Here is a 13,186-nt window from a genome sequence, read left to right as displayed (position 1 = left end):
TCCACCATGCCCACTCCCACACAGAGAATAAGGACTCCTATGTTAGGCTGAACTTCAGTTCTGCATTTAACACCATTTTCCCACCAGAAACTGGTGTCCAAGTTGGCTAAACAAGAAGTACCCAATGCGTTAAGATTGACTTAACAAAAGCAATGCCACAGTAGTTATCAATTTTCTTGATATACAGTGCTCTTAAAGTAAACACTCCAGCTGCACTCCATATCTGGTGAAATTGCCACAAACCCTTAAATGAGCTTTGCACTTTTTCTTTCCACTCAGCTTTCCGGCAATATGTCTCTTATCCACACTTTGAACAACCAGCGTCTTTTTAAAATGCCGTCTTTGGCTTTCCAAAGCATAATAAAGACTCTTTTCTGGACAGTAAGCGGTCACCAATATGATTGTGTTATTTAGAAAAGTCTCTTTCAAAAGTGTTGCATAGTAAAATTTTCTGGCAAATTACATTTTTGAATTTCACCAACACTATAATTAAATGATAAACCTATACGAGTTTCATATTTTGAATTGAATCATTAAAAATAATTTACCTTTTTAATGATCTGAGATGTGTGTGTAAAACATGAGTTACCTTTATTTCTCAACATCCAATCCCATCGCTCTCCTCATATGGACAGTTATTCTCTCAAGAACAAACCCTTCAAATGAAACATTTGATTATCCAAGAGTGAATTCCTTAATTAAATTTCCCTTGAATAGATTTTGCAGGAGAGAGGAAGTGCGACAACAGGAGTTAAACTCATCCAGTAGATTAAGGATGGGTGGATCCGCTAACTGCAATTGCTTCAAAATTGGGGTGGTGGGTAATTGGAGGGTGGGGGGGTGTTCAGACTATTTGTATTTTTTCTTTTATGGCAAACATTATATTTGAAACATTCTATTTTAACAATGTGATGAAGGTTTACCGGAAATTACCCAAATGTGACTTGGGTGTAGCACAAATACAAAAAAAAAAAAAAAAAAAAAAAAGTTCATCTGTTCTGACATTTCTTTTCCCAAAAACTTTAAACATCAAACACACCTCAGCCTAATGTGCTTGGACTGTTTGCTGACAAAGCTGTCAAAACTTCAAACAGCAGAGACTGGCAGCTCCACTTGTTCACCGGCGCCGCGCTTGAAAGTCTCCAACCGCCCTGATCTCCCCTCAAATCATCGACTGTGACCCGAGTAGAACAGACAGGGAGACACGCCTCCTGCGAGCTGCTGTGCTGTTCATCTGAGAGCTGCTTCGCACCTTCCCACTGACTTCAGACGGTGGAAAAGTTATTTTCGAACAAGAAAGAAAACAAAAGCTCTGCAGCACAAACAAGACTGACTTCTGAGAGACAAACAAAGATATGGTAATGATATCAACAATAATTAATGTTCAAATTGAACCGTACGTTCATGTGTACCGACACCGCTGAGTGGGGATTTCAGGTTTGCCAACACACGGCCAGGCGGACTCATGCAGGTGTGCGTGGGAGCCGGTAATACTCGTCTTGACCTGGTGGGCATTAGCACAGCTCAGACTCGCTCACTAACCTCATTAACATTTTCTTTGTCGGGGTTCATGCACTCGAACAAAAACTGCCCACCAAAAATAACTCCAAGTGATGCAATAAAACCTTACAGTTGTGAGAACAGACAAAACAAGTCCACTGATGTGTCTGATCCACAACGTTTCTTTCATCAAGGGAAAGAGAGATTTGTTGTGGTTACCATGAGAGAAAATGAGTTTGAATGTCTTGCTGTAATCTTCAGCAACAAAACGTTAGAATTTACAGTCATTGTAGATAACATTTCTGCGATCTAAAGATGCAGAGTGATTACCTCGGGAAGACTCCTTTTCAGTGAGTGATATCTTTGTGTGAGGAGGCTGCTCAAATAACATAAACTGGTAACGGTGGAAACCAGTCTTCTGCGGCGGCGTCGGTGGATTGTAATCTGCAAAACAAAGAACCAGAATCAGGAGAGCTGGCAATGCTGAGCTGCTGTATCGACTATAAGTCATTAAAAACCCTGGCATGGATTGCCTTTTTTTTTTAGATGGCATTACACTAATAGCAGCCATATAGTCATAAAACTCTGACCCTGAATTGTGTGCAATTTTCTCGTACTCGTGTTTTGGCTAATGGCCATGTAAATATTCTCATATACATGTGAGTGCATTTAAGAGATGTTGCTCGATTAATCTATTTTAAAACACAAAATAATAAGTTGAATCTAAATCTACTTTAAAGAATGGTTAAAAAAAGCAGCAAATAGCTTAAGCATATGTATTTAAAAATCATAATAGTTTATGACTGTCAAACTTCCTGTTACTACAAATAAAATCACCAACCATTTCATCATTCAAAAATAATGTAGAAGCATTAAAAAAAAGACATGATTCCCGTATCTTGTGCAATTATTTAATTTAAATATTTAGGATATAATGAATGCTACATATACAGAGAGTTGTAGGAATGCTACAACTGCAGCTCAAAAATATAAATTTATTTTTCTGATTTAGTTAAAAAAGCTTTAAACTGATAAAAGAAATAAAACAATAAAACACATTGATATTTTTCAAACAGAAAGGGAGTGGTAAGCTAATTATTTTGTTCTTTGTTATGTGAGCACATTTTCTCTGTCCTTTTTTTGTTGTTTTTAAAAACCAGTTTTAAATAAATCAAATCAAGTGTTTTTTTTTATTTTACAATTAAACCCCCAACTATGCTTACTAAAAAAAAAAAAAATAAATGGAAAACAATTTTACTTCAGACATGTTAACCCTACAGAAAGTTATTTTCCATGTTCTGTTCAGAATATGCCCTCAGTGGAACACCAGCAGATGCCATGGCTCGCCAAATCATCACTCACTGTGGAAACGTCACACTGGACATCAAGCAACATGGATGAACTTTGTGAATGTCCCTCAAACTCCTGAAAGAATTTCACTTCATAATTGTTTCAAGGCATTGGCTACCTGTGTTATTTTTGTCCATTTTTTCTTGGCTTTTACTTGATTTTTGTTCTTCTTGGCATTATTATTGAATTATATTTTTGTTAGGGTTATTGTACACAACTTTGATAAGCTATGTTTTTTTAAAACATGTACAAATAGTCTTGAACTGATTTCCACTAAACCTTTTTTCTTCCACTTAACTTTCCACTTTTATCGTTAGATATAGAATTCGGTGAATAGCCAGCTTCTTTCTTGCGGGTCATCATTCGGGCAGAGGTTGTCAATGATTGTCAAGTCAGCAGTCTTCCCCATTATTGTGTAGACCAGGAACTGAACTAGAATCTCATTTAGGGTTTTTATGAACTGTAACCCACAAAATTCATTAATAGAAGCTTTAGATAATCCGTTTCCTTTACTTGAATAACTGAAATGGATTCATTTTTCCAGTCTTACCACCAAGAGTCATTCCATGCATTTTTCCTTCCGCCAGCGAGTAGCCCTGGTAAAGCAAGCACATCGTCAGTCAGGCAAATCACAAACAAAAAGTGTTCCTACAAACTAACACTAAATGATGTTAAATGTTTGAAATATAAAAATTAGTTACTCAAAGCTTTTCTGCAGAATAGCATCACAATTTGTTTGGTTAATTTAAGTCAAACACACAAGAGATGTTGTTAAATCAATGTCTAAAAATTAAGGAACAAACTGCAGACAAAAGACAGTTCCCAAGCACATTAAACCAGTGAGAGGATTTCCAATTTCCCATATTATTAATTGTATATTAATCTCCTGTTGCCTAGAAACAGACATCTTATTACCATATCAGAAGCTCAGGTAAATTTCATAAGCCTTTAGATTTTTTTTTTTTTACTATGCATTTGCCATGTTGAACTCCCTTTTTCTCAGGAAACACACAGAGAGTAAGGCCATTCACACAGCAAAAATTACACACAGACACGTTTGTTTAATAAACTTGGGTATTTACTACATGATGGTTGCATCCTTGAGTGGGAGGAAAATGACTAAATATGTTGTCTGTGAAATGGCCCCAAACCCACTTGAAGCAAGAATGGAAGTCCCCATCACAAACGAGGAGTGTGTGGTCTGAGCACCTATTAGTGTATTCGTTTCTCTGCACACAGGCGCCCCCTACAGGGGAACCAAGGTGGTGTGTTACTAGACAGCAATCTGGGACAAAAGATGGACTATAAAGGAATGTTTCCCTCGTTTTTCTTCCATTGAAATTGACATTTCGGTTTACTTGACTTCAAATCAAATTGAACATAGTTTATATGCGAACAGAAATATTATTTAGCTTCTCTTAAAGTAGATGGACTAAACAAACTAATATTACAGTATGTCGACTTAATCATTTTGGTAATGGAGCAACCACGTTTATAATTTTTTTTAGGATTAATGATTGTACATATTTGTAAAGATAAATACATACACAAATTGAAACATTTCTCATGGAAAATTTATATTTCATAAATTTTTATTTTATGATTTCGAATCACATTTTGTACAGAAGACAAAAATATGATTTTGGCAGATATGAAGACATCATGACACATGCAAAAACCTTGTATTAAGAAATGTACAGTTGTAATTCAGTTTCTTCCAAATCTATTGGCCGTATAACTTTGATCAACATCAGCACAGCTCAAATCAGCCTGCAAGTGTTACTGAGGATTTCATCAGTACTCCAGCATGTGCCCCTCATTGTGCTCCATCTTATCTATAATCCCATAACGGCTGTTGAGGATGTTTCACAGAAAGTATTAAGTGTTTACTCCGACTGATACAATTCAGAAGATTAGCTTCAGCTGTGAGTATCTTCATCCACAGATCAGTGCGAAAAAAATAGCTTTATTTAGAAACAGCAAGAGTCCTGCTGCCTGCAGGATCCAAACCCATTGCCATAGCAACAGGTAGTCAACATTTTCCCACATCTTAATGCTCAGCTCTCGCTCGTTTTCCCTGGCACCCCTTGGCCTTTTAATTTCAGTAAAGAACACGGAGTTTAAATAACAGCAAATGAATACAACATCAAATTTCTGCCAATTAATAGAAGACAAGTCTATAGCAGGCAGCAGAAATGCATCTTTACTTATTCTGATAACCATAAGACTTCAAAATAAATTGCAGAAAATGTTGCATTTGATTTATGTTTAGCCAAGCTTGATTTCAGAGTGACCGACTCTGTAAGACATTATGATTTCATGGGTGATGGTCTCTGGGGTCTTCGATGTTGGGTGCAATATTCCCAAAGTCTAAAAATCTACTTATTTGTTATTCATATTTAAAACAAATGTCATTTTTCATTCATGACTCAGGTATATGGATATAATGTGTGTGCATAAATTTTAGGCTCAAAATATATCAATGAAGGGCAAGGCCATTAATTAAAATTCATACTTAAAAATGATTACCCAAGTTATCAGTCATGCAGACTATTACACTTTAAATGTGTTGTGTTCTTTGTCTTAAATGAGCTATTTAAATACAACTGATTTTATACATGTTGAAAAAAAAAATGGAGGCAAAACAAACAAATGGGCTCTAAAATAACCCAGGTCACAAGGCAGAAAAGATAAATACAGATTTTTACACGTCAATAATAAAGAAAAACTGGCTGAGACATTCTCACTCCATCTTCTCTTCACCATCTGATTACTTCATGTTAAAAAACCCAGACACACCCAGACATAAATGGGGTGGGAGGAATTTTCCTCTAAAATGAACAACAGAGAGTTTTTTTGCCAGTGGGAGTAAAGTTGAAGATAATCTTTTAAAGTGATCTTTATGGGTCTATTGTGTAAAAAACAAAAAAACAAACCTAAAACTAAGCAAGCAATTATGGAAAACAGAAGAAGACCACCGGCTCAACACCAAGCCTGGAACTCATCATGCTCTGCAGTTCCTGAGACTAATAGTTTTGTTTTGGCACCCAAACAAATCTGCTATGATGTGCAAACCATGTTTTCCCAGGACAACATCTGATTTGACAAATAAGCTGAATGACTGAACATCCCTTCAGCAATCGGTGAGAAAACGGTTTCATTTCGTATGTAACAAAAACAAAGTAAGCAAAGTCTTTTCAATTTCAAATCCTGCACATATTTTTTTTTTGCACCTACATCTATTTCCAAACTCACTCCTGCCAGGCTGTTGAATTGATCCTGTTTGAGATTCAAGAATATCTATTGCTGGACTTGTACCAAAAGCAAAACACCATCCTGGAATATCTCAAAAGGGCTGAAAACAAAAGTTGTGAAGCAGTGTGTCTCGGGCCTTGGACACCGTAGGGCAGGTTTCAGGTCTTACATTCACATTCATTGTTTTACACACAGCAGTCTGCTGCCAAAATATGTGATAAGTAGCAACAGCATCAATGCGCTTTACCGGTAAATTGTTCAAACACTGGGACTTGAGTGAATAAATGAAGATATGGCAAACATATGACACAAATATGTTTGAGAACAGTTGGCACACAGCAGAGGCCAACTGGTATCGTAGTTGTCTTGCAATTCAAAGTTGTAGAAATGATTTCAGTTTCCTCCAGTCACGTTGATGTGCCCCTGGTTGCCCATTGATTTGTGTATTGGTGTATAAACATGTGCATTTGTGAATGTAAATGGGTGAAGGTGCATGTAGTGCAAAGCATTTGAGTGGTCAGTAGGACTGGAAAGGAGCTATATAAATCCAGAACATTTACACGGATTTAATCATGTTTTATATGTAGAGCAAACTCACCTATTCATGATTTGTTTTGCACAGAATATCTAAAATATTTAAAGAAGATGTAGCTTGAGAAGCTGAAATACCCAGACGCAATGCTAATTGACACACTACTGAATGGTCTTTGGAAAGCTGCCAATCCAAGAGTGTCGTTTGTTTTGTTTTTTTTTTTGTTTTTTTTTCTTAGTGCTGATTGGTTGTGCTCCCAGGAGCAGAGATAAGGAAGTTGATGCTCGCTTCTGCAATACTGCCAAAAACAGTATCCAAAGTCTGCATTAACACATATTACAGTATGTGCTACAGCTTTTAAAATGGAGGGAGTCTTTTGTATTTCATGATCTCAGCTATTCGCAGTCGATTGTGGTCTCTAACCCCTGAAGATACCAAGGCTCCACTGTACCAGGATGAAGGGTACAAAAATACAGGGGTTGAGAACATTACATTTACAAAAATGTTACAGTCCAGTTTTATTTGTTATGATCTCAACATTAAAATTCAATCAGTTTTACACACTCCAAGTGCGCCCAAGTGTTTAAAAGCCACATTAATCAAAATGCAGGCTGGGCTGTTGTGACTTGCAGCAGACCTCAATATTTTGTATCCACTGAGCTGACTGCAAACAGAGAGTCTACTTAGTGTAGCAAGAGAATAAATAATGCTATAATTGGGTTGTTTCTGCAACGATTAATAGCACTTGCTGCTGATTCTCTGGCACTGGCATGTACATTCGGTATATGTGGCATTTTGCCACTGATTTTAAACGTGATCAGAGGGGATTAAGCTTAAACTGTAAGTTTGCATCGACACTGGAAAAACTGGGATCTAGTTGCTCTATTTTCACCATTGAAAAAGCGGCTATGCTGGGCTCAGCACACTACAACAGGAAGCATGTTCATTTGGAAATTGCCTTCGAGATGACAAAGCTCTTGCAAGCTGTTGTACATCTGACCCAGACCTCTGAGCCGCTTGAGATGAGCAATCATGGAAAACAGTACCATAGAGTCAAATATGAAAGAGAGCATTACAAAAAAAAAAAAAAAAAAAAAAAAAAAAAGAGATTGGATCTATGCTTTGTGGGTTATTCTAAAGATTTTCTTTTCCCAAAAGATCCATTTTTCTTAGTCTATATTCTGTTTAGTGTAGGTGCAGCCTGTTCAGATCCCACTGTTGTGTCTCCAGCTGTGGTGTTGCACATATTTCATCCTGCCTCTGTTGCTCATTGCGGCAAAGCTTGCTTTTATGTCTTACTGACCGTTTCACACTCTGACTTGAACAAAGGTACAAGATCTCAAACAACCTACACAATATGAGCAATGAATAATGCCGAAAGTCTAGAAAAAGCTACATGGCTGGCAAGCCTTTTTTTTGTGGGTCACATAACATCCCGACACTGTATTCATGAGCAGTTTCAGGACCAATACATCAGATATAATGAGTAAGATTTCTAGGAACATAATTTATGACGGGCATAAATTATGAGGCACGCACAGCTATAGTCTTTGGGTGGCTAGTAAGATAATGTCTCTTCCTGTATGAAAATAAACTAAATACGTTACATGACTTGGTAAAAAGCCTCAATCTGAGGCCGGAGGATGAGTGGTGTGTTTGTATAATGTGTCAACATAACTTCCGTTAGGAATCCTCCGACACGAGCCAGTAGGTAGGAGTCCACGAAGAGGCGGTGGGTGGGTGCAGGGGTGCGATTTCAGCAGGAATACCCACTTGCCCAAGAACCCTTCTCTTTCTTTGTGTGGGTGCGTGCTTCCCTTTGTCAGCAAGAGTTACTCATGCACCTCCTTGAATATCCACCACTTCTCCCTCCCTTGCTTAGCCTGTAAACCCACACCTACGACAATCAGCACCCACGTTCTTCTAATGCAGTTCTCAGAGCATCATTCTCCCTTTTACTTGCAGTCAGGCTAACAGACGGGGAGAGAGAGCATGACAGATGGTGTTCACAGCTCTATTTCTGAGGCTGGACTTGTACTGCCACAGCCACCCCCCACCACCACCCCCCTCGCCTATTCCGCTCAAGCCAAGTGCTTATGACTACCTCCTCTTCTTCCTCGCTGTAATCAGCCCATTCATTTGCAGGGTTATTGTGAATTAAGAGTCTGTGTACTGAGAAGAAACCTCGGGGCATGAGGGTTAAACACTGATGACAGAAATCGTGGGACTTTTTAATGATAAAATGACAAAGTGAAGTTTTATTATCATACATTTACAAACAACATGCTAGTCGAAACTGCCTAAAGATATTCACAACTTCAACTGAAAATGTGTGATTGAATGTCATTTCTCTGTCATGTAACAACCGAGTGCACTCACATGACTCTAGTCTCATCTCTTCAGCTTCTCATTGTGATATCTGCACACATCCATATGTTTAACAGTATTTCAGAGGTGTTCAATGATATCCTTGTGGTTCTGCTTAAATTCAAGCCCACAGACAGAATGCTAAAGAAAACTACCCACTTATGAGAATCGTCACCAGGTTCACAATTTCTTAAGTATAGCTCACCCACTGATGTAGAGTTACAGAAGGGTATAATATTATGACAGGTTTTATTAGAGCTGGTAGCAACTAAAGGAGTTTCAAAGTCAACAGCTAGTATATACCTGCAAAGAGCATGTACGATGTTCCTGACAGCTTCTCAGACGTGTCTGGGTGTTATGGGTTGCAGTCCTGGAAACGTCAATAATTGTTGGCTATTACACTCCTTGTGCCATAAATTGATGGATTGCATGCAAATAATTGTGACTAGTGAAAGTGTTCATACTCCTTGAACTTTCTGTCTCATCTCGTCACATATTTCGTCGCAACTTTAATGTTTGCCACAGGGACTTTTGTGAAAGCCGAACATAATGATGTCGGAGTAGGATTTTCAGTTTATATACAATTTTTATTTGTTTTAATTGTTTTTCTTATTTTTAATGTACCGTTTGTTTTATGGGACCACAGATGGAAATGATCATTTTGCTAAATCCACTATATTTAAGACAACACTGTACATTCATGAATGTGCACTGTGACACTTAAATTAAAATCAATCAAATTTGTAAAGTACTCCGCTGGGCTCCACTTTATTCAGGCTGCTTTGCAAGTGTTTCCACTACTGTTTTTTTCGGCATCTGGCTGGTAAACATGGTAGGGCTGTTTAGGTACTAGATGGTAAATAACTACTGCCATCTTCCAAATTAATAAATACTGTTCTTCCCGCCACATCGACAGCATCCGCAGCATTTTCAATCTCAGAATAATCCCAACTAGGCTAAAAAACAGCAACATGCACAGCTCTCTCTTCTTCTGTTGTCTCAAAAAATGACGACTCATGTTGCACAGTTATGAAGCGCAACACATACTGTAAGATGTGTGGAGGTGTGGTTCAAAGCCTCCACCTCCAGAGGCGTCCCCCTAGCTGCATGCGTTACAGGGTTCGTGGAGACAACTTCCAAGAAGAGTGGAGCAAGGCTGGGTGGAGCGGTGCAGCCAAAGTAGAGCCAGCGGAAAGGGGCATTAGAGAACATTAGTTACAAACCCGTTGTCCCTTCATTGGTTCCTTTTGAATCATAATGAATTTCAAAATCCCAATGTTGGCCTATAAATGCCTAAGTAGTTTTGTTCCTCCTTACCTTCCTAATTTACTTCAGCCTAGTCCTCCTTCACGGGCCTTTAGATCAGCCAGGTGCTTTTAGTTGACTTGTCAGTATGTGAAAATTACATATTTTATGTGAAACATTTTATATTTAATTGTCATTCTGTATAAATCAGTTTTCACTTTGACATTACAGTTTTTTGGGGGGTAAATTCTTTTGTCAAAAAAAGCCAAGTTTTGTTGATCATGATTGATTTTTAAAGGCAATAAAAAGGTAAAACATCCAAGGAGGCAAATGCTTTTTATAGGCACTGTATGTTATCTAGACATGGCATTGATGCATAGCTGACAGCTTATTGAAGTTGAACAATATGTCAGCAGACGGCACTAGACAATTTCTTAATCTTAGTCAGTTTGCACAATCTTTATGGAGCCTGTTCAGGTACACGTTTGTGTAAAAATGAGAATAAAAATAAGGTAAAAATTTGGACTCTGGGAATGCTTTTTACAAGTTTATGGTGTGTTTATGGGAAATGTAGAGCAAGTAACGTGTGATGCCAGATACTAGTACTAAAGGCAAAGGTTGCTTTGATGCCTCTGCTCTAATGCACCTAAAAGTGTTCCATCAGGTTGAGGTCAAGCCTTTGCGCTTCCTAATTATTACTTAGATTTGCTGATTGATATATCTGCATTCTATGTCTAGGAATTCATTTTGAATAGTACATCGCTCCTAGATTTTTCTCACAAGCTTCATCAATTTTTAAACCCCTGAAAAGGCTCAAAAGGATCTACCCATCTGAGTAGGATAGCGAACTCAGTGGGAGATCAGCGGGACGCGGTAAAATGGTCTGAACAGGAGGGAGAGAAAAATCGGTGGGGGAAGTCACCCTTGATTTGCTTCAATGGATCAACAAATTAACCCACTTAACAATAGCCTGCTGGACTAATGGGTTCACAACAGAAACTCATTTGGCTTTGGTAATGAACCCAAGTTGGAAACATAAACAGTCCAGTTATTAACTCTCCAGTCATCACTGAAATCACTTGACACCAAACCCACAATCCTTTGGTCGTGCTAATTAGCAGGAAGGGACACCATCACTGGAATCACTCACTTAAGAAAGTAGCTACCAGGCTCATTATCTCATCCATATATTCAGACTAATTTACATACATGCAACACCCCTTAAAGACTGAGCTGGTTTGGCCATCTCATTCTCAGAGAGCAGATTGGACCCAACGGGGCAGAGAAACGGCCAAAGTGAGAGCAACCTACTGAGCTAATTTTCATCTAACTTCGGTGCTGGTCCTTTTAGAGTGTGTGTGCGTGTGTGTGTAAGGGAGTATGGGTGCTGATGAGTCTGTACTTTAGTACTGTTGAGGGAAGCCCAAGCCTGAGTTCCCAAGGTAACAGTCTGTTTGAGAGGGGGCTGGCTGACTCATTTGAAGGGAATCCTGGAACCTGAACAAGGCTGCCCACTCGCCCCACCCCCAGCTTCATCAGCACAACAAGCAAACAAGGCGCTGACATGTCCCCAAATAGGGCTTCCCACTAACGGGGGTGGCAGTGGAAAATCCCTGCCTGAGTACGTCGTCGTTACAACACACACACGCACACATCTTTACCATGGCTACAGAGGTTTCTGCCTGCAAGACGAGAAATCCACAGAGATTGAAAATAAGATGGTGTGTACAAACACATGCTAGATTTTGATTAACACATACAGGGATGGCAGAGATGTGAGGGGGCAGGAGAGGAAGTTTAAGCTTATTAAACTGTCGTGACAATTAAAATAATATGAGGTGTGAACACTGACACAAAGTAAATGAGCATCAATATCTTGTGGGTGTGTGCATGACGTAGAGGGAGGAGAGAGGGAGAGGAGGACGTGGAAGGAGTAGGTGGACGAGAACGAACTCTGCCTACTCAATTAATCTAATTATTAAGAAATTAAAGGGAATCAACAGGCGTGTAATTGAGCACTTAAGTGTTTCAAGGTGAGTCTGTTCCCTTGACTTTGAAAGGATGGTGGTGTTGCTGAATCCTTTTGTGAAAGATCCTGACTTTTGGAACTAACCAACGAACCGCTGTATATTTGTTTAATACAGTGGCTCACAAAAGTAGTCAAACCTTTTTTATAACTTTGTCACATTTTGTCATGTTACAACCACAGACTTCAATGACTGCGTTCAAGATTTAATGTGAAAAAAAAAAAAAAACACAAAGTGGCAACTAATGGTGACGTAAAATAGGATGATACATGGGTTTTGACTTTTTTTTTTTTTTTAAGAAAAATCTACAAAGTGTGGCGTACATGTGCTTGTGGCAAAGTTTACGTGGTGTTCTGGCCACTTTTCAGTAAGGCCAGATTTGTGGAATACACAACTTGCATTTCTGTCAACAGAATCATACAAGTAGTTCATCATGGGCCTCTTTGCCTGGGTGATGCTCTGTTTGCTTGCCTTGTAAGTTCAGGTGGTCACCTATGTCTTGACAAGGCTTGCAGTAGTGAAATACTCTCTTTATTGTGATGATGATTTGAAAAGTGCTTAGTGGGATGTTAAGTGCTTGAGATTTTTGTTTTAATTAAGTCTACTTCATGCTCCTAACTCCGTGGGAACTACTTAGGATTACGCTTTTCTATTCCAACATGACTGCACACCATTACACAAAGCAAAATAGCTCTAATGCAAATTAACACTAAGTCAGCCCTTCTCTTCCAGCATCAGTGTCTGGCCACACAAATGGCCTAAAAAAATGTCCTTAAATGCACTCCTAAACAATGTGGATATCTTCTATAAAAAAAAAAAAAAAAAAAAAAAAAAAAAAAAAAAAAAAGGACCAATTTTCAAAAATCGAAAAACAAAAAACCACAAAACCCTTTGGATTAATTTTGGAAAT

The 13,186-nt window shown here is 38.5% G+C and overlaps 1 protein-coding gene across 1 annotated transcript in view; it reads right to left on the bottom strand.

Moving 5' to 3' along the window:
• The window catches only part of pebp4 (phosphatidylethanolamine binding protein 4), a 38,070-nt gene that overhangs the window by 7,945 nt on the left and 16,939 nt on the right, over positions 1-13,186 (bottom strand). The window contains exons 2-3 of the mRNA XM_015019859.1: positions 3,401-3,446; positions 1,831-1,944 (exon numbers count right to left, since the gene is read on the bottom strand). Of these exons, the coding sequence (XP_014875345.1) occupies positions 1,831-1,944; positions 3,401-3,446 (160 nt within the window). The remainder of the gene's footprint in view (positions 1-1,830; positions 1,945-3,400; positions 3,447-13,186) is intronic.

This window comes from Poecilia latipinna, unplaced genomic scaffold (assembly GCF_001443285.1).
Source record: "Poecilia latipinna isolate Pla-1442-1.1 unplaced genomic scaffold, P_latipinna-1.0 Scaffold82, whole genome shotgun sequence".
Classification (NCBI taxonomy): domain Eukaryota; kingdom Metazoa; phylum Chordata; class Actinopteri; order Cyprinodontiformes; family Poeciliidae; genus Poecilia; species Poecilia latipinna.
This window is presented reverse-complemented; position numbering and strand designations above follow the sequence as displayed.